At 38.2% G+C, this 26,355-nt stretch overlaps 1 protein-coding gene across 2 annotated transcripts in view; it reads left to right on the plus strand.

Moving 5' to 3' along the window:
• GLRA2 (glycine receptor alpha 2) overlaps nucleotides 1-26,355 on the plus strand; it is a 124,737-nt gene that overhangs the window by 26,639 nt on the left and 71,743 nt on the right. For both annotated transcript variants that reach the window (XM_065641219.1, XM_065641213.1), the window contains exons 4-7: nucleotides 2,178-2,401; nucleotides 16,868-16,950; nucleotides 17,994-18,131; nucleotides 21,178-21,392. In XM_065641219.1, the coding sequence (XP_065497291.1) occupies nucleotides 2,178-2,401; nucleotides 16,868-16,950; nucleotides 17,994-18,131; nucleotides 21,178-21,392 (660 nt within the window). The remainder of the gene's footprint in view (nucleotides 1-2,177; nucleotides 2,402-16,867; nucleotides 16,951-17,993; nucleotides 18,132-21,177; nucleotides 21,393-26,355) is intronic.

The raw sequence follows: 26,355 nt of genomic DNA on the forward strand, positions 1-26,355 counted from the left end.
AAAATATTTATATATATATGTACGCAAAGCCTATCAGACATAAACAAAGATTTCAGTGTTGTTTTGCTTCTAACAATAACACTTGCAGAGACAAAGCATTTCTAAGTGCATTGGCATGATGGCTCTGATATATTTATGAAGGTACATATTGAAAATATAGTGTAACCCTATTGGCATTATTTATGCTTTTGGTATAATATATATCATCATATACAAGCTCTTTTATGAATAAGGATTTTTCAGACTGGTTTTTGTTGTCTAAATCACCAACTACTGAAGCTCATGAAAGCAGTGTTATTTTTAGATATTTCTAAACAATTTACTGATCTGACTTCTTTATGATTTCTATGTCATGGGAGGAAAAAATCCCTCTGCTTTCCATAGGCATCATTATATATCTTATTTCGAAGAAAAACTAAAGGCAGTTGCACAACTAGTTGTAGCAATTTTATTCTATCAGCAGTTGCTGCTAAAAGGTCCTGCTTTCTTTTCTGCACAATGAAAATCAAGTGCTTTCCTAGATTTATGACTAAAACTGTCGCATATAAACTTATAAGATGCTTTCAGTTTCTAAGACCAAGAAACAAGGGAAAGTATGCTTAGTGTTAGTGTATCCTCACAAGATGCGACAACATTTTATAAGCTCTGAACTGGAAGTAGCTATTTTAACTCTATGAAACAATACCATCATAAAAAGTACAGTGGCTTGTGAAAAACAGATACCGGCTTTTTCAAGTATCTTTAACAAATATACTATTCTTGAGTCTTGCTCCGATTAGTAGACTTTCCTCTTTTGACTCACACTTACCCAACAGCAAAAAGAAAATGATAAACAAAGCAAGAAAAATCGTTTTCCTAGTGAGACGGAAAAGCCTCATTCTATTGGATTCAGACACTGCATTGGTTTGAATGTTGAAATATTATGTCAGGGCAGCAGCACACCTCATCACTACTGAATGAAAAATGAATGGTGGGAAATGCTGAAGCTTGGAGGGGCTCATTCACAGAGTCTGCATATTGGGCAAGCTGCTTTCTGCAGCTCTGACTAGACCGGGAACATCTATTTACATTTCCGGATGATAAGTTCTTCAGACTATGCACTTCAATGGCCTAACTAAACCCAGGTCAGCTCATCCATTTTCTGAGTCAAAAGTACAGTGCTGCCATTTTAATGTACTACCACTACCATAAAGAAAATCCTAAATGTGAGGAGTTCATACAGTTGGAAGAATTATTCGACAACATATTCCTTCAGATAGAAATATTATTAAATATTTTCCTTATAAATGAAGAATATTTATACTCCTAAGAGAGTGTTCACAAGCAAGTTAAATGTTGTAATTTCAGGTAGACATGTCAGGTAAATAGCAGGGAAAGGTGAGTTAGATGAAGCTCTTATTTACTGACTTTGGAAATTCAGGATAAGGAGAATATGCATTAGCATCTTTTGTTCCCTCCACAGAGTTTAGACCCTAAAAGCTCTTTCCACACTCGCCTTTAATAGCCAGTTCTTGGCACAGCATTAATGTTGGTTCTAAATGAACCTCTAAGTAATTGCTGCCTTTCCCAGTTGTGACTAGCAGACCACTGAGCAGAAGAATGCAATTAGAACAATTTTAATGGGATACAGAGAGGCAGGAGTGAATGAAGGCACACACAGAGAAAAGCATACGGTAGATATTAAAAAGATACAGTAAATAAGAAGTGCTGATTTAATTTCTTCTGTACAAATCTGGCTTCACTGGAATTAGCAACTATTCATGAGTATATTAGAAATAATTGATTTACATATTGGAAGCAATTTATTTAAATTGGTAGTTTTGTAGAATCTTTGTTGAAATTGTGTATATCTAGCTGCAATGCTTTTTGACTTTCTAAGTACTTCTGAGTTAATCTATAGCATTTGAAAGAGGGTTATATTTAATACTGGAGGTTGCAGTTAATATTTTTTCATCACTGAAGTAATTTTGATTTGGAAAATGTACCAGTTGTGTTTGTTTGGTTCAATACAGCATTTAGACTGCTTTATTTTCAAATGACAACTCTTACGTTCAAAGGATAACAAAACTTTGCTGTAACACTGGTACTGTAGTAAGTCTAAGAGCATAAAGCAAGATAAAGTGGGCTTTCAGTTTTGGTAAGTGGCTTAGTAACCTTTTCACCTGGCATTTCTGTAGGACTACAGAGTGAACATTTTTTTGAGACAGCAGTGGAATGATTCACGTCTGGCTTACAGTGAATATCCAGATGATTCCTTGGATTTAGATCCCTCTATGTTGGACTCTATTTGGAAGCCAGATTTATTCTTTGCCAATGAGAAAGGAGCGAACTTCCATGATGTCACGACAGACAACAAGCTGCTGAGAATTTCTAAAACTGGAAAAGTGTTGTACAGTATCAGGTAAAGCAGTTAACTTTTTTTTTCTTTTATTTTTTTTTTTCTCTTCATCCTCCTTTTCCCCCCTCACTCCCTCTTTTTCTGGATGTAACTATGCTTACAGAACGCAATGTACATATTTGACTTTTTGTTATCCTGTGTGTACAACTGAAATGAGACTTACTTTTAACAGGGTAGAAGGAAAATTTGCTTATGTTCTTTCACTAAGCTTTTACTTTTCACAAAATAGTCTGCAAGTGGAACAGCAGTACTTCTTAGTCTTGTTGGAAATTTGAGGCTGTCTGAAACTTTAATGGTATGCCTCAATAATTCCCATTAAAGTCAGTTTGAGTCACTCCTCTTACAAGGAGAGGAAATCAACTCCTCAGTAGTTTCTGGAGTGTAATTTAAAAGTAAAAAGTAATAGTATTTTAAATGACTGCTCAATTCCTTAAGTAAAAACATGCTCAAAAAGCAATAACCTTGACATGCAAGTTACTGGGTAATTGGATGTATCTATTCAAATTTTAAAAGAACCGGAATTATGGAAATCATTTTTTAATAAGTGCATTGATGTGTGTGTCATGTGACTGGATTTAGGCTGAATTAATAAACACTGACAAAACATGATTTGGTATGACCTGATGAAATGAGACATACGCAGAGAATCAGAATTGCATTGGACAGGCATAAACAGTAGCAAATAATCTGCAGTATTTATTTGACATTCATCTTACTGTGCACCACTAATTGCTTAATATAGGTAGTCAAAGATACATAACACTGTATTATTGCACTTATTTTTTTTTTAAGTAATTACTGTGTTTTATTTGTTCCTGGGAATGCTTCTTAGCTTTTGCCTTTCTCACATTGTGGAGAGTAAACATGACGGCAATTGTTTAAAAGGTTGTTTAGTGAGTTTGCTTATCTGTAAGGCAGATTAGTTTAGAAGGCAGTTGTTTCTGAATGGACATTCTGTTTGTGACCTGCGTTTTCATTAAGGAATTATTATTGATCCAGGTTCAGGACAGCTGTGTTCTTTAGGATGTTAAATGAATGAATAATAACACTTCACGCATTTACTTAATCTTGTAGAAATTCCTTGAGAAGACCCCAGTAATATTTGGATGGAAAGTAAATATGTATTAAGGTTTCAAATTGGCATACCTGAACAGTTTAAGAAAAATAATAGGATACAAGGATGAAACTAGCACTAGCAGAGTGATAAATATGCTGTCACTAGCAAATATTTCTTGTTTCACCCTGGGAAAGAAATGAATGCATCTATTTGTTTGAATGACATCAGACACCATCTTATCGGAGGCAATAGTGCAGTTGGGTGCTGTTCCGAATGCAGATGAATAATTTTCCTGACATTTGTCCGTACAGAAAGAGTAATATTCTGAGCTGTCATATCACATTTGCAAAATTCCCACACCTAAATGCAAACTAATCTGAAGCACAGTAAGCAGTATTCCAATGGAGTACTAAACAAAGCTCATTGTTTCTCATTTGTATCATACAGCAGTAATAGAGGGGTATCTGGCACCTCCAACATGGCATATAAAGAAGAAAATGTTCCAGAATACAGAAACTTCAGTTTCAGAAGCAATTAGCAAAAGTTATTTGCTTCAGTCAGAAGCAATTAGCAAAAGTTATCTAGATACTGGGCTAGATGCATCTGTGTGCTGCCAGTCATTTCTACTTGTGCTGTGCAGGAAAAAACAATAATATTTTAGTGATTGTTTTCAGTACATTGAGAATGTTACAATGCTTCCATTTTCATTACTGCACCTGTCATCAAGATATTTAACATTTAGTGTGCTGTAAATGTTTAAAGCACTTCATAGGCATGTCTGAGAAGCAGTGGTGTAGGATGCTTTGTCATATTTCCAAACTTAATAAAAGCAAGGTCAAGTTAATCTCACATAAATATAAACTGCTGTCTACATAAAATGAGTTTTGAACTGCTTCCAGTAATGAATGGGTAAGAAGCAAGGTGTGTGTATTATGTGACAGTGGTATTCCTCCTCCCTATACACTACACGGAAAACATGGAAATACGCTACACTGGAGGCAAAACTGGCTTATGGTGTTAAATGCTCCCAGATGCCAATCCTGCCCTTTCTGAAAAGAATGTGGAAGGTCACCTGGAACTAGGCCCCACGGTCCATATTTCACTAAAACAAGGTGCTTGGTGTAGGATATGGATGCTCAGTTAAGCCATGGAAGGGTCAGTGAGTATCTGGCCCATATGTTACCTCTGGCTCTGGGAATTATCTCGGCCCATGGCAAGCAAGAGGCTCTTCATCTTTCTCTCAGTGAGAGATAAGCCATGCTGCATTCACTGGTGGTGATAAGCATGACATAAATTTCCATCATAGTTTACCTTAGAGTAATTAGTTAGGATGCTCATGCTTGCAGACTCCTAGATCTATATTTAATTCTCTTAGAGTTGTTATAGAAAATCAAGCCAGAGTTGTTGTTGGTTGATGTACCCACCTATGAATCATATAAGTTTAGGAGTCCAAACCTATTTTTAGATATTTGCTGCATGCTCACATGACTACTTTGGGATGTGTTTTGATCTCAGCTAGCATGCTATGTAGAGCCTGAGGTTCTATATCTGGATAACGGGTCTAAACCTTTGAGTACTGCAGAAAGAAATAAAACCCTGTGTGAGGGAACCCAGTCCTACTCAACACTGCAAATATAATCTATTACACTAGAGATGTAAAAACAGCTCTCAGAGGTGCATATATTTTGAGAAGTCAGCAGTTACAGCCAAGTTATTAGGTTGGTGCAAAAGTAATTGCAGTTTTGGACCATGAACTTTAAGTCATTAGAGCTATGTTCGAACACATTTTGATTAATCATAATAGGAACCATTACAATCAACACATTTTTGCCAATGAGAAATAAGTTTGTTTATTCCTGTAGCATGAAAATCCATGCTTCAGGATGTGCGACGAACCCTTGGAAAGCGTTTTCTGTATCCTGCTGGTTGTTGAAGGGTTTTCCCTGCAAAAAGCTGTCAAAATGCTTGAAGAATTGGCACTCGGTGAGAAGTCAGTTGAATATGGCGGATGAGGCCAAACTTTGTAGCCTAAATCGTTCAACTTTGGAAGTGTTGGTTGTGTGACGTGCAGTTGGGGGTTGTGGAGAAGAACTGGGCCCTTTCAGAAAGTTGTAGTGGATCAGATCAGCAGCAGAGCACCAAACAGTGACCATGACCTTTTTTTGGTGCAAGTTCGGCTTTAGGAAGTGCTTTGGAGGTTATTTTTGGTCCAACCACTGAGCTGTTCATTGCCAGTTGTCGTGTAAAATCCACTTTTCGTTGCACGTCACAATCTGATGGAGAAACAGTTCATTGTTGTTGCATAGAATAAGAGAAGATGACACTCCAAAACAATTTTTTAAATTTTCAATTAGCTCATGAAACACACTTATTGAGCTTTTTCACCTTTCCAATTTGCTTCAAATGCTGAACGACCATAGAATGGTCGACGCTGAGTTCTTTGGCAACTTCTCGTGTAGTTGCAAGAGGATCAGCTTTGATGATTGCTCTCAATAGGTCATTGTCAACTTCCAATGGCTGGACAGTATGCTCCTTATCTTCAAGGCTCTCGTCTCCTTTCAGAAACTTCTGGAACCACCACTGCAGTACATGTTCGTCAGCAGTTCCTGGGCCAAGTGCATTGTTGAAGTTGTGAGTTCTCTCTGCTGCTTTACGACCCATTTTGAACTCGAGTAAGAAAATTGCTCGAATTTGTTTTTTGTCTAACATAATTTCCAAAGTCTAAAATAAATATAAAATAAACAGCAAGAAATAAATCAGTATCAAAAAAACATAAAGCGAGAAAAGCACATTAAAATTACATATAATGTAACCATATTTATTTAAGAATATATTCCAATATCAAATGGCAAATTTCAACAATGCAAAAAATGCAGTTACTTTTACACCAACCTATATTCAGCAAACAACTACACTTTAGTCAGGATCAGTCCCAGTTGCACTCTTTGAGCTTCAAAACAGTTAAATAGCTATAAATTTTATTTTAAAGCCCTCTGCAGAGAGCAGTCAACAAGAGGGGTTTGCTATAGCAGCATTCAATAAAATTAGCTTAAGATGTGTATATTTTGTTTGCTGAAAAAACAATGACAGTTAAAATCAGAACCCACATAATGTCACCCCCCAGATGCCTGTGATTCATCCACTCCCGACCCTTCAATGATCTCTGCATGGATTGGATTTTGTAGGGGCCTATGCACTTGGAAGTAGTGGCAGCACTGTGTGATGATACTGAGAATCCTGTTCCTGGCAGTCACATTTTGCATGACACTGGATTTTGCATTGCATACACTGCTGCACTGATTTTATGTTCCCGGGGCAAAGATTGTATCTTCTCTGGCCCATTGCAGACACCTGGGACATCAGGAAAATGTTAAATAACCTCACAGGAGGCTTCACATTCTCTCCAATCCCTCTATTTGTGCTATCTGATTCCCACAAACTCATTTCAGGCTGTCAGCCAGCTAAGAAAATTAGCATCTGCTAAAAACCTTATTTTAGCAAAGTAATAGAAAATGGAAGTTTTATTTAAGATTTGGGGGTTTTTTCTGCATTAATTGCCTCCCCCTCCCTTTTAATATTTTCAGTGCATCTCAGCCATATGAGCTTGAAGCAGGAGGTGATATAACTCAACTGTGATATTGATCCATGGCATTGAACCTAGAATATATTGGTCAGGAAGGTAAAGGGTTGTAACTTTTTTTTTTTACCTGCTGCTCCAGAAAACACTCCCAATGGCCTGATAAGGTTGTAGAGCTGTGCTCTGAAATGTAGTGCCAGTGCATTTAGACAGAAATAGTTACAAGGCAGATTACTTCATATTTTTTAAATATGCAAAGATTTTAGAAGATATTGCATAATTTGACAAGAGAATCACTTGAAATTCTAGGGAGGAGATTTGTGCAAATTCATAAATTTCTCAACCTATTTTTGGTATTCCTATACAAAATGCAACGAAACATAGGAAGAATTTCCACAAGTCTTTCAAAATATTTATTTTTCTCTCTTCATCTCCACAGTGCAAGAAATGTTACAGTTATGTAGATAATTAGGTCTTCATTGTTTCAACTCTTGACCTAGATTTAATTGTTAAATATGATTAGGGACGTAGGGAAAGTGTCTGCCAGAGAGCAGTACTGTGCTGTTTAGGGCACCACAAAACAGAGATAATTCAAGCTATTGGATTACTCTCTTTGTGCAGCTGTTCTGGGGGTGATTACTAGCCCCTGCATTCAGGAACAAGTAGCTGACAGGATGAGCTGGCACATCTAGAAGCCCTCTCCTACTTATGCAATCAAAGAGAACTGTCTGTCAAAAGAGCACGTTTATTTGCAATACTACCTCCCATGCCAGCTGCGCTACTCAGGAGTTTCCAAAATAAATTCTTCCTGGTGTGGTCATCGTGCTGAATGACAGAGCACTGAGTCAACTTCCCCCTGCATCCCCACTGCTCCACACACGATTTTGGGTCACGTTATGAGTTATGATTACCATCATGCATAAGTTACTGAAACAAATCTACAGCACTTTTATAATTCAGGGTTTCTGAGTGAAAATTTTCTGTCTTCTGTGTACCTGTGTTTTTTGCTCTATGGGAAGAACATGGAAAAAAGATCAAGGAAGTACATAGGTAACACTGGTAGACCCTCTGCAGTAGACTTTTCATAGGGAAAAATTCCACTATCCTTAAGATGTTAGATCTTTAGAATGTCTACTGCATAATATACTGCCATGTTACAGAAAGTCAAGTGTGGGTTTTCTAAAACAATTTTGGGGTACAGACCTTATCAGCTAAATGATAATGAAGCTTCATTTACACCTAATGACATAGTTGCATGTAAGTCATCCATGGCACGGCATAATCTAGCCTCACAGAGTGGTAGCAAATCTTATGTTCTACAGCTCCATGTGCATCCTGCACTTTAATTTGATGACTCCAATTTTATTTTGCAATCTAATGTTGGGATTTAAGAGGATTTAGACTTTACTAGCAACATTGTCTTTCCATGGGACAGATTAGTGGGGAGGAGCAGGGCAGAGAGACTGTTATCATGACTGACATGGCTGTTTACTATGTAGGAACTCTTCTGTCCAACCTCACACAATCATATTTATCACCTTAGCTCCTACCAGAATAATAGTGATCATGACAAGGTGAGGATTTTCCCTTGGAATTCAATCTCAGTCAGCACAGGAACATTTGCATAGAAAATTATTTAGTTATTCCATTAGCAAAACCGCACACTGTCCCACACTAACTGTCCTGACTTTCCAAAAGCATAAAATTTCTTCATATACCTTTAAGTAACTTTTCCACATTAAAGAAAAAAAAAAAAAAAAAAAGAAGAATCAATATAGAAATGCTAACTGAAATAGGGCACATATCTAAAGAAGTTTTGGGTTTGACAGCTGTTATATATTATAGGCAGAAGCCTTATAGACATCGTATAAATAGTGCTAGAATCACTAGACTTTATTAAACTGCACAATGTCACTGGGATGCAGTGACTTCCCAAATTGTGGCTGCATGCTATGTGAATCCAGTGAATTTGACAAATTTGTCTTCCCATGGGCGTGATTACAATAATAACAATTGTTCCAGAGGCTAAAAAATTGCAGCCTTTTGTGGGACAAGCAGCCATTGTCTTTATGGCTGAACCCAGTGTCCTCAGGTCCCACTTTTCACCCATCATTTTTTTTCCTTCTTGACCTTACTTCTGCCCCTCCTTCCACCCCCACTCTCCTTCCTTTTGGGGTCTTTTAATTAAATGGCCTGAGATTTTTCTCATCCTTTGGAATGTTTTCCTAACACTCTTTTTACTATGCCCTCCCATCACACACTTTTGTCTTTCTCATTCCCTCCCATTCTACAAATCCAGATTGAAGATCTAGCCCTGGGTTTTCAATGCTCTTATTCTTCTGGTTTATCTAAATTACTTGTTTTGCATAACAAATAATAAAAGGTACTAAATACATAATAAAGCCTAATGCAGGTACTTTGTTATGCAACTAGCACAGCTATTGTAAAAACCTTATTGATCATCCTACTTAAGGAAAGAATAATTTACATTTTAATGACACAAAAATAGTTGCTTTTTCATGTAATAAGGCATTTAAAGCAAAGCAGGGATCTGGACATTATACCTGAACATGTACTGCCTCGCTTCTTCCTCTAATGCTGTGCAAGTCTCCAGCTGACACACAAGAGCAGTGGAGGTGAGGTAAATACAAACACGGCAGCAGAGCTACTTACACTGAAGGACAATACTGTCAGGACAACAAATGGCTCTGAACTGGCCATAAGTAAGCCTAAAGTGGAAGTTATAAAGTTTCCATCCATCTACACATTGAATTCCTAGAATGATACTCCAACAGAAATGGGGGCAAAGGGGTAGGGGAGGGGAATGGAAGTAGATATCATTAAATTAATCTTGTTCGTTTTTGGAAGGGATTAGATGATGAGACTATGTGTGGTAGCAGATGACCAGATTTGATGGCCCAAGATGTCACTTCTGTAGCCCTGTATTCCTGTGTCTCAAATAAAAAGGAAGACTTTGTTCTAAGTAAAAGAGGGGGAAATGCTGCTGGAGACCAGTTTGTACACATGAAGTTGTTCTTGGCTGACAGGATCAAAAAATATTGGCAGGTTGTTACTTCTATGCTAATGGGATAGTCACATAGCCAAGACACATGTCTGTGTACCTGCCCTCCTTACGGTAATGGCAATGTCTATCCTTGATTGCTAGTGACCAGTCACTCTGTTTACCCTTTGAACTTGCACTGGAGCCGTTAAAGGTTAGGTGTAAAATGATATAGATGCGGGAGTCCTTTCTAAATGGTACAAAAGAGTATGTTTTCCTGGAACATGCTGCCAGGGATGAAGGTCTTTTGCCAATTGCATTGTAATATATGGTTTACAACAGAGATGTCATCATGCCAGGAGGAAAATGATACCATACTAAACACACACTGCAGGAAAATTAAGATAGAAAATGACAGAGAAGAAAGGAGAGATGAAATACTCTTCTTCATGGAAAGTAAACAGGTGGTTACAGAATTTAACTGTTACATGAAATCATACTTGAATTTAATTTCACGGATTTGTTTGAGCAATAATTGGAAAATCATTTGCTGGCAGCTCATGTGCTGGCATTGTGTCTCTACACACAATGATTGCATTACAATGAGAGGTGGGATGCCTGTAAGGAGAAATCCACTACCCTGCTTCGTGCCAGCTCCTGTGTTGTTAAGCAGTGCATGAACCAAAGCAAAGCAAAGCACTGGAGGGAGTGAGAACACGCTCGTAAACAGCAGTATGTGAAACTCCAGCCTACATCATGGATTTTGCCATAGCAGAGAAGGCTCCACATCTCCTCTGAGCTCAACTTCAGCCCGTTCCCATCTGACAGAAATTAAGTTGCAGAACACGACAAATATTAGAGAGGAATTCCAGGTCTTCTTGAAAATCAGGGAAAAGCCAGACAGTTTGACTGTTCCGTTTAACAGGACAAAACCTGTAGGCTGTGAAAATTACCAGAATTGACATTCAAAATGATGAGTCAGGTCCCTGAAAAAATAATGAGATGTACTACAAAATGAATAGCCCTTTAAAAAAAGAATGACACTGGGAATTTTTTTTTTCTTTTTTTTGACCTTCTGATAGATGAACAGTGTCTGTGCCCTTCTTTCAGGCACAGATCACCCAAAAGAGGGGGCTGGGCAGAATATAAGCAGATTTTAGATTCTCCTCCCTGTTTCAGTGCCACTAGCCTGAATTGTATTTGCTCTAGTGTCATGCGATGCTGTCGTGGTTGCTGTGCAGCTCCATCTCCCCTGCCAGTTTAATGGGGAACTTTGTCTGCCTGTGCTTAGGTAATATTTTAATGTTATTTCAGCAGCTATAAGGATCAGGAATTTAATCTTCCAAAGAAAAATGTACTGCTAAAAATACCTTTACCTTTATTGTCAGCTTGGATCTTTAAGAAAAAGTCTCAGAAATCTTGCAATATATGATAGCATATTTAGAATTGGCAATACTGAAAAAAGAAATCCCACTTCTCTCACTAAATCCAACACTGTGGGCTTTGCACATGTATAAGATTTTTCATAGAAATGGCACATAGCCAACATTAGCAGTGACCATGCATGTTCTACTTGTTTCTGGTATTTGCAGAATAAAATCCTAGAATGTGAAGTCTCTTGTCCCAACAGCTGAGCTGCAGATGGGTGTAGCTTGAAAGAATGAAGGGATAAGAATAGAAACAAAATGTTGTTTTTGATACCATGCCCACTCATGGTGAGGCATTTGTTGCTTTTCATGCTTATGAGGTGATAATAATGCTTTTTTTAGAGATAGAAGGGACTTGTACCCTTATCTCCAGCACTATTCACATTTCCATCAGTACTTGTATACTTAATAAGACTCACCTATTTCTCATTAGAAAAAAAAAAAAACATGTGAGAAGACTATTGTGTAGTTCACTCACAAACTGCCCCACTTGCAGGATAATTAATGAAAATGATGTCTCATATTGTGATCCACAGAACTCTTCTCTTATGGGGTTGACGTCCATCTCTGTGGTGAGAGTTGTCGCTGAGATCAAGGGAAGTTTTGAGGAGTCACAATGCATCAGGCTACAGTGTGATAAGTGCTTGTAAAGAAGTGGGTTAGAATACAGTTTAATGGTTGTTGCAGATTAAACAACACATCAAATCCCAGTTAAAATTACATGTTCTCTTAAATTTATAAAAAAGATTATTGGATTATGTGATGTGTAAAACCAATTCCGTAAGGGTTTAATATAATACTAGCAGCTCTTCAGTTTTGTGTTGCAGACTATTCACAAGCAGTCTGTATGTGTAGGATTCTGAAGCACTTTTGTGGCATTGAGAGTTTAACAGAAAAGTAGCACGATGGTGATGAGTATCAGCATTCAAAACCCCTAAGAGAAAGAATGAGATTGGAGGTCATCTTGGGAATAATCTCTTCACAAACATTTTACTTCTACTGATTTTTTTTTTTATTAAAGGACTTCCCCCTTCACTGATGGGACTACTTTGGGGATTTGGTGTCTAGGAGCAGACTGGCTTCAAGGCTTGATACCCCAAAGAGAGCTGTGGTTGGGATTGGCAGGAACTGGGAAACAGCACAGGGAAAGGGAAAAGATATGAGGACAGACCAGGATGCAAAGAGGCTGTGCTCTGGGTCGTGTAGGTGTCTGTGGGAGAGATGTAGGTAGATGGGCAGACATAGGAGGAGGTGAAGAAAGTATGTCCAGGGCCAGAGAAAGGACAGCACAAGGGCAGAAATGGGCAAAGGATGAATAGGAAGCACGATGTCTCAGCCCCACTTCTGATTTCAGGACTTGGTTGCACTGCACGTGAATAACTCTGAGCTCCCTTGGCTGCACATGTGTGTCACCCTCCTCCTCTGGCTTTTCCTCAGAGGACGGTGGCTGGCTACAGCAGCTATGTTTGGACAGTGGTTGTGCCTGTGCTGAGCTCTGCTGCTGGCGTGTCTGAGTGCACGTCTGCTCCCATCTGGAGAAAACACTGATGTTGTGAAACAACATGTTCAGGTGTTAAAGATCAACGGCATGAGGGGTTCCGGTTATTAACATGTTGTCAGGCTATTTATTTTTTCCCACAGGATGTTTTATTTTGATTTCTGTGACAAAAGAGTCCACAGCCTGCAGGACTTTTACTGTCCTGCCTGCAGAAATGAGAAATACAGGCTCTGAATGATGCTGTAAGGGGGTGACCAGAAATGAAAGATGTTGAGCTGGGGTGGAAAGAGAGGCAGGCCCACAGCACAAGTCTGAGTGATTTCTCAGGAAATTCTGTTGCAATCAGGCGATGAAAGAGGAGGATTTGAATGAAATGCTGAGTAAAGAAATCTCAGTAGTGCCCGCTGCACTTTGAGAGCATTTAAAGAATCAGCAGGTGCTGCTCAGAAAGGCTTAGCATGTGAGGGAATCCTCAGGAAGAGGGTCCAAAGTTTAAGAGAGGCAATGCTGCCCCGGTATACCTGGATTACAGCCATGCCTCTCCCACAGCTTTGTTCAGTAATATTATTGATTTCTTATTTGTGTCACCATGCTGGCTGATCTTTCATTCTTTGTTTTCTGTGTCTGATTCTGCATTTTGTTCTCTTCATACTCTACTTGCATTTTTCCAGGGCTCAGTTCTTCCTTGACTGCAGGATGGGTGAGGGAGCTGGGAGGGAAAGAAGAGAGCAACTTTGCCTCTCCTCCGGGGTGGATTGCTGGCCCTGTGCTGTGCCTGGAGTGCTGGGATGCTGGAGATGTGACTGTCTCCTTCTCCCTCATGGCTCCTATCTGCTCAGCTGGGATATAGAAGGTGCCCAAGCCCAGAGCTCTCCCTGAGCAAGCTGTGCCACCTGAGCCTGGCTAACTGCCTGGTGAAAGGGTGCTCAGGTAGCTGAAGACAAAATCAAGTCCTTGGTCAGCTTCTTCTCCTTTCAGCTTTACAGATTGTGCATAAAACTGTTCCCATCAGTGTTTTATGGTGCTATGTCACCAAATCTATTGTTTATGCATCTCAAATGCCTTGGTGGTGGGTGCTTGGAAAATAAAATAATCGTTCTATAGCAGTTTCTTCTATTTTATTAACAATTAAAGTATATTCATCAATGTAATTTCCAGTTAAACTTGCACTTTGCACCAAATCTCCAGAGGCCTTTATTGAACTTGCCAAGTGTGAGACATTCATTTTTCCAAAACATTTTCTGTGAATGACAGTGTTATCATAGGCAATGTGGGTAGCTGTATCTGCCTAACACTTTCCCTTTCTGATCCTGTTTCCTTATTAATGTAAATATAAAGGTAGAGGCATAGCACCTGGGTTCAGAAACACTTGCAGGATCATATTTTTACTGAAAAAGAGTCAACTGCTATAAATTGACCCACCATCATGGTCTTCACTGGAGTTACTTCAGACTCCAGCAGCTGAACATTTAACATGTAGTAATCTTGTTGAAAATCAATGGATCTGTGGACAATACCAGGCAATAAGCATTGGTTTCAATACTTGCATTACTCCCAGCAAAAGAGATTGCAGAGTCAAAGATGTTAACTGTGAATGGCTACTCTGCTGAGATGAACAAGTAGAGATAATGCTATAAGGGCATAGTCTCTCAAGCTGGCCTCATCAATACAGTGAACAGAAATTATCTTCCATTTGTCAGGATGAGCAGAAAATAATACAGTCTTCCCGAAAGACACCACTGGTTGGGAAGAGAAAGAAGAGATGTCAATCTTTGTGTAAGCCAACATAATGAGCATTTTCTCAGCTCACCTCCAGAAAAAAGATAATTGATACATATAACTAGCATCAGTGGAAATAGATTAATTTATCCCTGGGAGGCTTGAAAGCTGCAGCTGGCTGTATTCACTTTCTCATGAGTTTGATATTAGAATGTCCTTTCCATGTATGTAGTCAAACCCCAAGATCATTTGAGGGTTTGGGGAAGTAGAAAGGGATGAAGGTGGAAGGAAGTATAGTCAGCATGCAATCCACACAGTAAAATCTAAGGGCGGGATAGGCCATGCCTACTTCAGTGAGTACAAACAAATGACATATTTAGAAAGGCTTCATTTGTGTAAAGGCATGTTTGAAAAGAACTTAAACATCTAAACCATTTTTAGAAGATGACTGAAATGGAAGAGACTTTAATATCTCTACATTTCAGAAAAAAAGAAAAAAAAAGGCAGAAGCAGTCTTTTGTTAACACTGGAGATTAGAAATTTAAATAGCTCAGTCTTTAATCCAGGAAATTACCTAGTGAAAATGAGACTAGTTAACATTTGCAGGGCACTTAAAATATTTAGATGAGCAAAGGGTAGCTTTTTAATGACATTTGTATGTCTACTAAATATACTTTTTTCTATAGATTATTACTTATTTTTTTTTAGTGCTTATGCTATTTTCTCCTAAAGGTTAAAAGGAAGTTTATTTACTACGGTGGTGTTGAGAAGACTACTGGGGGCTTTTCTTCATCTCAGTGTACTTCACTGCCACAGACAACTGTAGGCAAAACCAGAGTTGTTGAATGTGACTCTTGATCAGGCTGAGACCATTCTGACCCCAGTTACCTCAATTTCTTCTTCTTGTCATAGTGATTTGATGGCAGGACAGTAGAACTAGAAGGCCCAGTCAGGCTTTCCCCAGAAATACACATCATGAAGAAATAGACTGAAAGACCTTGGATCAGCTGTATGTGGTGAGAAGCACAAAATGGTAGACACGGAAGACAAAGCTTAGTGAATTATTTCTCCATACTGATGGCATTGGTCTGTGGGACAACAATATACTTTTTAGATTAGCAGCTGGCCCATGAGTTCACTGGTATAACTAGAAAAATTATTCTCATTTTACTCTGTCAGTGTTTCAGTGTACATTTGAATCAGACAATCTATTATTAGTTCTCAGCCTTGATGGTAAGTGGGTGTAGGGGTCTTTGTTGATTTCTTTCTTTGTGTCAAAGTGTTTCTTGTGCTTCAGTTAATCTGAAATAACAATGTACTCTTTTTATATGATTTAACTCAAAATCTTAACAATTCTTCTGTTTTTCAAAGCAGCTAGTTGTTTGTAATCATGTCATCCTAGTATCTTAGTTTATTAAAAATGTTTTTTTCTTCCCACACAAACAAGAAAAGAAATGAAGCAGAGGAGAAGTTTTGAAACAGATTTCAATCGAATGTGAAAAAGTAAGATGAACTACAAACAAAAAAAAAAAGAAGAAAGAAACTTTAAGAATATTCCCATCCAAGTAAAATTCTGCTTTACTGGGACAATAACAACTGAAAAATTAAAAGAGAAATTTGGTTTGAATGATGTTCCTTTAGGCTTACTTTCTTCTGTCTGCACTCTTTATCTTTCAATGCTATGAGGTTCTAGCTTTTGTTGTATGTATTTTTTTTCTTTCTTTTAATGGATAAGTAGTAAGAATGAAGAGTTGGAAATGGGCCTCATACACAACAAAAGCACTGTTGAAAAAATACCCACAATGTGATTGTTGTTTCCTTCCTTTGCTTTTCCAAAACAAAGCCTGAAAATACGTGTCCCATGATCAGTCATTTCAGCTTTTGCATTATATGGGTTCAGTATTATACATAAAACATACACTGGTACATCAGTGGGAAGCTTTTCTTGCTATCTTGATGTTATCTTACTTGTCCCTGTTCTGCTCAGCCAACACAGCCAGCAAGTGCCTGGTTTGCTTATATGCTCTGTCTTCGCAGCTCTTATGTCCTTAAAAGCTCAGAGGGTAGAGAGAGTCCAACTTCTGAGACGTTAAGTTTTGGTCTTGATCCTTTAAACTGGAAATATGGGGCTTTGGATAAAACCTGTAGATTTCTAATAGCTTTTTTTTTTTTTTTCCCCTCCAATTTTAGGCTTACTTTAACCTTATCCTGTCCCATGGACTTGAAGAATTTTCCTATGGATGTACAGACATGTACAATGCAGCTAGAGAGCTGTGAGTGAACTATTGCTTTATCTAGCAAAGAACAAAATTTTGCCATAACATTTGGTGGTTAGATAATATCTACACTGTCATATTTGTGTGGTGAGACTCAACATTCCAATTTTGCAAGGGCAGATGACAGAGGAACAGTGCTTTAACTGTCTGTCACCATACCGTGCAAGTCCCCTGTTTCTGCGCTGTTCCTGCTCCCTTTCCCCCTCCCAGGGCACATCACCTCACCCATCAGGGCTGAGTCACTTCCATGGACAGCCACAGTGACGCTGTGTGGGAGAAATTAGATCTCAGAAAAGTAAGAGCAATTAGTACACAGCCAGGGATTAGCTATGTCTGATCAAGGCATGCTATGGCCTTTTGAAAAACGAAAGCAACACACTCGATGAAGCAGAGGTCCTATAGGTACAATTATGCTGGTAAACTGAACACAGCCAGGCAATGGACTTGGGTACTCCCATCTGTACCACATAGCTTTCAGCACACACATTTGCACCATTTTGCCCTGTGCCAGTTGACAACGAGACAAAAGAGAAAAAAAATAGACCTCAGTGAGTCTGAGCCCCTCTCCTTCACCTCCACTCCCCTCTGTGGGAGGTTCACAGGTTACAAAAGCTGCTGTTTTCCTTTTGGTGGGGTCCAGCATTCTGTAGTCCAGAAATCCTCGTTTTATTGGTGCCCACCAACTCCATCATCAAAGAATAATGAAAAAAAAGCAAAATGCAGGCTGATACATATGCATAGAGAAATGTCATTTCAGTTGTAAACAGTATCTTTGATGTGCTAGCAAAAATATTTTTAGTGGCAAACCAGGGCAGTATTTCAGAACATAATGGTGTTATTGTTGCTCTTAATAGAATAATAGTGCAGTAACAGTAACTAGTAAATAACAGCAATAGTACTGTTGTTAATGAAACAGTTTAAAAATATAACTGAGATAACATATATTGCGATAAAAGACATGCTCCTCAGACATAATAATATTGGCTTTTGATGTTTTCTGGTCAGTTATTATCTAACGAATTCTGATTTCTTTATTGTAGTTGGCTACACTATGAATGATCTGATATTTGAGTGGCTAAGTGATGGACCTGTGCAAGTTGCAGAGGGTTTAACCTTGCCACAATTTATTCTGAAAGAAGATAAAGAACTTGGTTATTGCACAAAACATTACAACACTGGTGAGCATTATTCCATTTTTATTCTATTAATTGCTCTAATGGTGTCTATTGTCAATTTGTAAATGGAAAAGCTGGATAAATTTAAAAATATTTTAAAACTCAAATCTGATTCAGCCACACATTTTTAAATCTGAAAAAAATGAAATTTTCCTCCCTTTTATTTTTGTTTGTTTGAAAGATTTTGTTTCCAAATTTCCTTTCATTTCATTAAAGATACGCTAATATACCTATTCTAATATCCTTAAAATCATTAAGGAATTTAAAATCTTTAAAAACAGATTAAAAAATCTACTTGCTTTTATTTCCTTAAAATGAAACTTTTTAACAAACTGAATCTTTTATTAAATATTGATTCAGTGCTTTTAAAGTACGGATTTTTCTGAACTTGATTTAATTCTCCAGCATACCAAAGTGCCACAGAGGAAAAACTTCACATTTTCACCAGCTTGTATGTGTGGTCTAATTAATGAAATGCAGTATTTGAAAAGACAATGCTTTCATTGTTGATCTGAATAGTATACAGGCATGACATGTTGGGAAAGTAAATATTTGCTTAATACTATAATCTTTTTCCTATATTTACCATTTTGAAGTTTCAAATACTCTGTTTTCTATCTTTAGCTTTACATAGGAGAGAAAACTCTGTTAAAATTTGGATTTAGCTGCTTGGAGTTTATTTAATAGTGACAGCATTTAGAGGATGGCTTGCTGGGTGCTTGCTGGGATTAGATATAATCCCTCTCATCTAAAATAGCTTTTTCATCATTTCAGTCTAAGAGCCAATCTGGTTGCATCAAACACATTTGTTTCACTCTGCGAAATAACGGAATGTGAGAGGTTCTGCCTCTGCCAAAAATAAGTCACATTCATTTATTAGGAAGATAAAATTATTGTTTTTACTTTTTACAAATACAGCTTCTCATTTTGGGGCCCAAAGTGCCAAGAAAGGAAAACTTTGTGATTCCACAGTCCAAGACACATGGAAAGGGGGACTACTATGATTTCTCATCTTTTCTCGCACTTAAAGGGGATAATCGAGAGTAAATTCCAATAGACAGAGCTTACTCATTTGTAATTTGGCTGATACAAAGTTTAGTGGTTTCCCTGTATGTAATTCAAACTCTGAATAAGTGCTTTTCTAATTACGGTCTGATAATCATTTTGCAGAGTCAAACACTGGAAGTAAGAGAGGGTGAAGAGCATGAGCAATAGCTTCCTTGAATACCCACAAAGATTCCCCCAAAAGGATAAAAGTGCAAAGTAGTAGCTCCCATTACATGCAGTTAAACAGAATGAATGTCTAATCATCCAAAGTTAAAAGTGTGTGGCCTGACCAGGGGAACTAAAAAGAAATATTCAAGCTAAAGAAAACTTTGCCTACAGGTACCTACTTGGGTCTAGTCTCTGTAGCATGCTCCTTCGGGTTTGCTGTGAAATGAACATGTGGATAAAAGCTGTATTATTCAGCCTTCTCCTACCCACACTGCAAGGTGCTCTGTCCATGTTGCACCACAGGAATCTGGAGAGCATGTGACAGATTGAGCTACTCCGATGCCATTGCTGCCACACATCGCCACCCCGCACCATTGAGTCCCTAACTGTACAGGCAGACTGGTCAGGGTCAGTCACTATCCAGGCCTCAGGGTCTGTCTTTAGGGTCACAGGCCAGGCCACTCAACAGGTCAAGCCACTTGTATATAAGCTTCTGTCCTGCCAGAAGATATTATTCAGGACTGAGAGCTGGGTTTGTTCAGCCTGGAGAAGAGAAGGCTCCAGAGAGAGACCTTATTGCAGCCTTTCAGTAGTTAAAAGGAGCTTATAAGAAAGATGGGGACAGACTTTTTAGCAGCACCTGTTGCAATAGGCCAAGGGGTAATGGTTTTAAACTAAAAGATGGAAGATTCAGGCCAGACATGAGGAAGATTTTTTTTTTTACAAGGAAGATGGTGAAACACTGGCCCAGGTTGCCCAGAGAGGTGGTGGATGCCCCATCCCTGGAGACATCCCAGGCCAGGCTGGACGGGGCTCTGAGCAACCTGATCTAGTTGCAGATGTCCCTGCTCATTGCCAGGGGTTGGACTAGATGGCCTTTGAAGGTCCCTTCCAACCCAAACTATTCTATGATTCCGTGATTCTTCTCCCCTCCTCTCTTTGCCAAACAGCCTCTACGTCCTGCTTTGTGCCAACTCTCTCCCCTGCCATTCAGATTTCTAGACCAGAAAAAAAATATGCATGCATCACAGAAAGGAGCAAACGGTCTAATTTCACCTGAAAGGATGAACAAGAAAAAGTGCATTGTCATGCATTTGACCAACCAACACAAAAGGGGTCCTTTGAAACCATTAGCATAACATCTCAGGAAGGGCAGACATTTTTGTACTTTAATTAGTCTGCCTCAAGTTAGAGCCTTCGCAGTACCTAAACCACAGTCAGGATACACAGTAATTTGGAGAGCAGCACGGAGTGCAAACTGTTGCAGCTCAGGACTCTGCATTCCCTGATGCATAACTAATTCCACTGTCAGGCAATTCTAAGCTTCTGTCCTCCTCTACCACTGTGGAGAAGCTATTTGTTGTTTGAAGAATCACTTCCCATGAGAAACAGTTGCAGGTTTCATGGAGTTAGACTTTTGGCAAAATTCAAACCAGGTTTTGAGAGCTGATTCTGCCATAAGAAGTAATCCGCAGACACAGGCAAATTACATGACCAGAAGGAGAAGGGGTGGGATCTACCACAGGACTGTAAGAGTGTTTATGATTTGTCTGCTTAATTACACGTTTACTTAATCTCATGTCATTAAAAGACCAAAATACTGCACCCTTTTAAAACTAAATAGTGTATTTAACTAAAGTAAAATCTTATTAATTTCTGAGAAAAGAAATGTTCTGAGAAAAGAAAAGAATGCATTCCCCAGGCTGACTCTCATTTACGTATAAGGAACTGCTTATAGTGGAAGGTTGGGAGGCAAGCCATGCATCTGACTTATGTTTAGAAAAGAGGATAAAAATGTGCAAAAAACATTTATGAAAGTAATTTCATGTTCTAGGAAAGTTTACATGCATTGAAGTCAAGTTTCATTTGGAGCGTCAGATGGGATACTATTTAATCCAGATGTACATTCCTAGCCTGCTGATTGTCATTTTGTCCTGGGTTTCTTTCTGGATCAACATGGATGCTGCTCCAGCTAGAGTTGCACTGGGTATCACTACAGTTTTGACAATGACCACGCAAAGTTCAGGATCTAGAGCTTCCCTCCCAAAAGTAAGGAAATCCTTTTGTACCACTTATTTGTTATTAAAAAGGAATATTTGTATTAATTGTGAAGTTTTTGAAAGATCTGTATAAAAATGCATCTGATAAGAATACAGGAGAAAGTGGTAGCAGTGTGGTGTTAAGCTGTTGCAATACCCTTGCATTTGGATTAAGGCAGATTTCTGCTGGTTTGTGGGATGGCTGGAGGGTTCAAAGGCATGGATTTTTAATGAGGTTTTACTAGGTTTGACACTAAGTTTTCAGCATTTAGAAGCCAGATTTTTCTGAAGTATTTAGGTACCTGACTGGATTTCTGAAAATACTTCCATGAAAATTGTACATTCTATCTGACTGGGGACTCTGTCTGGTCCTTTCTGGACTGTTAGAATCTCCAATACCTTGATGTTTTTAAATATGTCTCTTAGTCCAATTAATATATAACTCTACATAAATGTACATATGCATATATAAAATACATGCATATAAATGTGTACACCTAGAGGGTTTCTCTGGATAATCTTTTCCATTAGGAACTGCTGATGTCTTTGCTTCACAGCAGAATTTGTCCATGTTATCATTTAAGTGTCATCTGCAGACCTCAATTCTGCCTATGAACGAAAATATCCTCTCACTCTAATTTTGTGGTGTTTTTAATCCTGGCTAGATGCTGTAGATGGGTTTACACATTACAAACTGGATTCTTTGTTTAGTCAGGCTGACAGCTCTTTTCAGCATGGGCACAGCCTGAATGCTTCTGCTGATGGCATTCCCAGCAGAATTTCGTGTGCATGCTCAGGCTTTGTACAGTTTTCTGGAAGACAGCTCAAAGGTAGATCAGTTTACAATAGTCTAAGGAGTCACGAGATATACACCCTGAAGAGTCCTCTTTACAGCAGTCCAGCATTGCAGGGACCAGGATCATAAAACCGCTCTAGCAGCAGTGAAAGCACAAATTTTGAATGTTTGTACAGATCATGATCTATTCCAAAAAGCATTAGTATTTTGTTCTACTTTACCCTTGGTATCATATTTAGTCTCATTCCAAATACTGTAATTTGTTCAAATGGAACATATATAGGGCAACTTCAAAAGTTGCACAGATTGTGTTACTCTTCTGTTGTTAATGAGAAAGTATCACTTGAAAATCTAGTGACTACAACAGTTGGTTCAACCTCACTTGTTCACTTGGAGATACGTTTAATTTTCCATGAAAACTGAAAACCTTTCATATATTAACTCGGACTTTCAAATGGATGATTCCTTAAACATTTGTTTAGACAATTCAGGAAATATTACCAAGTGAACACTCTGAAAACAAAGTCAACAAAGAGATGATCTTGGCAAGGAGCATAGAGGCTCTGCAGATAGCAAGTTTGGAGTCACCAAAGACTGTGTAGAGATGGTACAACACAAGAAGCTCTGCAGTGTTAGCACGCCCAAAATGCTAACACTTTAGAAAGACTTTTCATCATATGCCTTCAATGCAGGTGGAATGTTTTTCTTTTGTGCATTCCGCGTTGTTTGAGTAGAGAAGCATTTGCTGGATAATTTTCTGCTCTTCTACTGAGTGGAAGAAATGGGAAGATCCAGAACATGTTGACTGTGGCTATTTGATTATCAGATTCTTCTCCAGCCTCAGAATTAAATAGATTTATCTAAGCAGCAGTCAGATGGTGATGCTCCCACCGTACTCCATCCTCTTCTAGTGTTTTCTGCTATGTTCCTTTGCCAGAAGATGAGCACTAAGGAAAAGTACCTCACCAGAGAGCCCAGCACACTTATTTCAGTCAGGATACACCTGGTTGTTTTAATTCCGATATGTAATTCATCTGACCTGTACTTTACAGTTTTGGTCTCTATAAAAGTGAGTTAATCCTCATGGAGGCTTTTGAAGGTGTGCCAGTTGACTTAAAAATTTTATTCTAAGTAAATGATAGCAAACTTGTCAGCTGACTCCCACCTTGCATGACTCAAGCATCCAAAGAAACACAGGACTGACCAAAACCAAGTGCTTCAAAACAGGCTTTGTGCACAAATAGCTATATCGCCATGTGTAGCCATACAGGTCTCCTATCACCAGTGTCTGATTCCTTACAGAAAGAAGAGGCTTTTCTTGCTGTTGCAAGCACATAGCTACTTTGAAACTTCATCTGTGACTTATTACCAAAATTGTATTTCTTAGTAAAATCTGTCCATCTGAAATACGTTTGGAAATAAAAATTTGAAAAGAATTGAATCAAATCAGTGTTAAATCAGAAGTCACAAACCAGCTCTTTAAAAGTAATGTTTTTCTAAGTGGTGTCTACATATTGTCAAGACAGAGGAAGTTAGGCTGTCAATAAAACATCCATTTAAAAATTGCTCCAAGCATGAATATCTAACAGAATAAGACATGATAGTGGGGTTATTTTTGCAAGAGTACTGAAAAACAGATGAAATTTTGCTTTGTGAAAGCAGTCTAGATTTGAATACAAGCGTTATATTTTTTTCCCCCATCCTTTGTGTCCTTTTGTTATTAAGACACTATTATGCAACTTTCCCTTCAATTTACCCATGATCTCATGCCAAAAGTTTCTTCTCATTCTTACTTATTTTAGTAGAGCTTTACTACAAAAAACAAGGAAGCAACAAAACTCACCAACTTTAAGGGGAATAATTCCTTTACCTAAAAAAGGCAAAGAAGAATTGTGATCAGAAGATTCCTGGTTAGTTTTTTTGTCAGTTTCCAAGTTACTATCTAGATGATGAAAGTGGTACTGTTTAAAACAAATTACCTACATATTGTTCTCAATCCTCGTATAAGATTACATGACAGCATTCTGTTTCCTTAAAACTGCTCTTTTCCATATTAATAACTAATATTCATTTTGATAGACAGATTTCATAATGCCTGGCCATGGTGACATAGACATTAGACATTCGGTTGTTGAAAATTTAATATTTGATTGATACTGATGAAAAGAAATGTAAAGGAAAGAAAAGGAAATGAAAGAATGAAATTAATTCCAGCTGAGGCTCACATTTGTTGCACATAAAAGAAACATCTAGAGAACATCTTCTAAATGAAATATAGTTATATCTCTTTGGTAAATTTCATAGCATGTCTGTGGATTATCTTCAAAGTATTTTGAAATTCTGGCTAAGAATATAAGGTTAAATTCCAGCATCAGCAACATAGTAATAAACAAAAAAAGTAAACTTTTTTTTTCCCTTATTCTTCTACAAAGTTGATTTATTTGTTATAAAAGGTAAGAATAAACCATGAGAGAGTTTACATCCCAACAAAGCTACTATTCTAGGAAGAGAAACCTGCAGTGCCTGTTTCGGAAAGCAGCAATATTCTCTTCCTCTATGGTTTTAGCATAAGCTGAGGAATACTTTATTCCTTCATGGGCATGAGATAATGATTTTCTGTATAGGGAGTATCTGCAGAGAAATATTCATCATGGTGTCAACCTCTTGCAGTGATTAAATTATTTCATGTTTGCTAGAGAAGACTAGTGAGGGGTCCTGTGACCAGAGTTACCCTCACTGACTGTGCTTGGGGGTGGTAAGGAACTCACCCAGAAAGCTGTGGTTGAATACCCTCCATCCAGTTTGGTTAATCCATCCTGGGATGCCCAGGAATAGTGATCCAAAACAACAGGGTTCCTGTGATCCATTCCCCTTCCCACATGTTCATGTGTATAACTCTTACCCACATCTGGTACTTGATGTCTGGATTCCTTTGGTTGTGTCATTATTTTTGCCTTAGAAACTCTGGCTAGATAAATGTTTGTGCACCCAGCTACATCAGTAGGGTTTTGCTGATCACCAGCTGGGTGATCAGTGTGACCACACATCCACAATGAAACTTTCAGGAAACCCTGAGCTTCCTATGCGAGTCTTGTGCATAAGCCTAGGACTTCCCATGCACCTCAGATCTGATGGACTTCATCTGTGCAGAGAAACTCTAGGCCACACAAATCAGGAATCTGATGTAGCCTACAGTATATCCATGCAATACTCAACACGTGCTTAGATTCAACACCTTCTGGAAGTATCAGACCAATGGCACAAAAACAGTAGTATGTATTCATCAAAATATGGACTAAGGGAAACAGAGAAATAGAATATGCCTTTACGTATTTTATGATCTCAGCTGTGTATAAGCTGGGGGAGTAAAGAGGAGGATATCAATGTACAATAGCACAGAATTGTTGAGAAGTGTTAGAAAACAGTTATTTTCTTCAGAGTATTGAATGACTATTCTCTTGGTATTCTATTTATTTTTGAAAAAACTTCCCTTTTGTTGAATCAACAGAATAAAAAGTTTGAAAGCATTTTCAGAAGAGACATTTGAAAGAATAATCAGTTTTCTACTGTGCTAGTAATTGGGTATTTTTCAGATTGCTTTCTTCTTAAAACACTTATATAAATCAAACCTTAGCAACAACAGTCCTAGAAAATGAATTGCTTTTAATGCCATGAAGCAAAACATTTGAGGATACTTTAAGTCAAGTAAGTGATAGGAACTGTATTTTACACAGTTGCATAGCATTCATATTGTGTTATTTTAATGCTCAGTGCTTAATGGATGCATGTTCCTTCCCCAGGGAGCAATCCGTGCAGGAAAAAAAGTCTCATTCAAAGCTCACTGAAATGTCTGGGAGACTTTCCATTCACTTCATTTTGCTTTGGATCACTAAATGCATTAGCAAATGCAATAAAAGCATCATACTCTAATAGGTGCAGAGACTTGCAAAACCAAAGCCAATGATGTCTATCCCCTTTGGCAGTAAATGGCTGTTTTTATGTGCTGTCTACTATCCCCAGCATTTTTGGAAACTTTTCAAGATTCTTGGGCTTCTAGCAGACCACTCCGAGAAAGTAATATCTCCTTGTTTGAATGCCAAAAGTTATCAAGTAAAGAAGCTCCAAGAATACAGCACAATTTTTACTTTAAATTAAGGTTAAAACATGTCATAACAAA

The sequence above is a fragment of the Caloenas nicobarica genome, chromosome 1, assembly GCF_036013445.1.
Source record: "Caloenas nicobarica isolate bCalNic1 chromosome 1, bCalNic1.hap1, whole genome shotgun sequence".
NCBI classification, from domain to species: domain Eukaryota; kingdom Metazoa; phylum Chordata; class Aves; order Columbiformes; family Columbidae; genus Caloenas; species Caloenas nicobarica.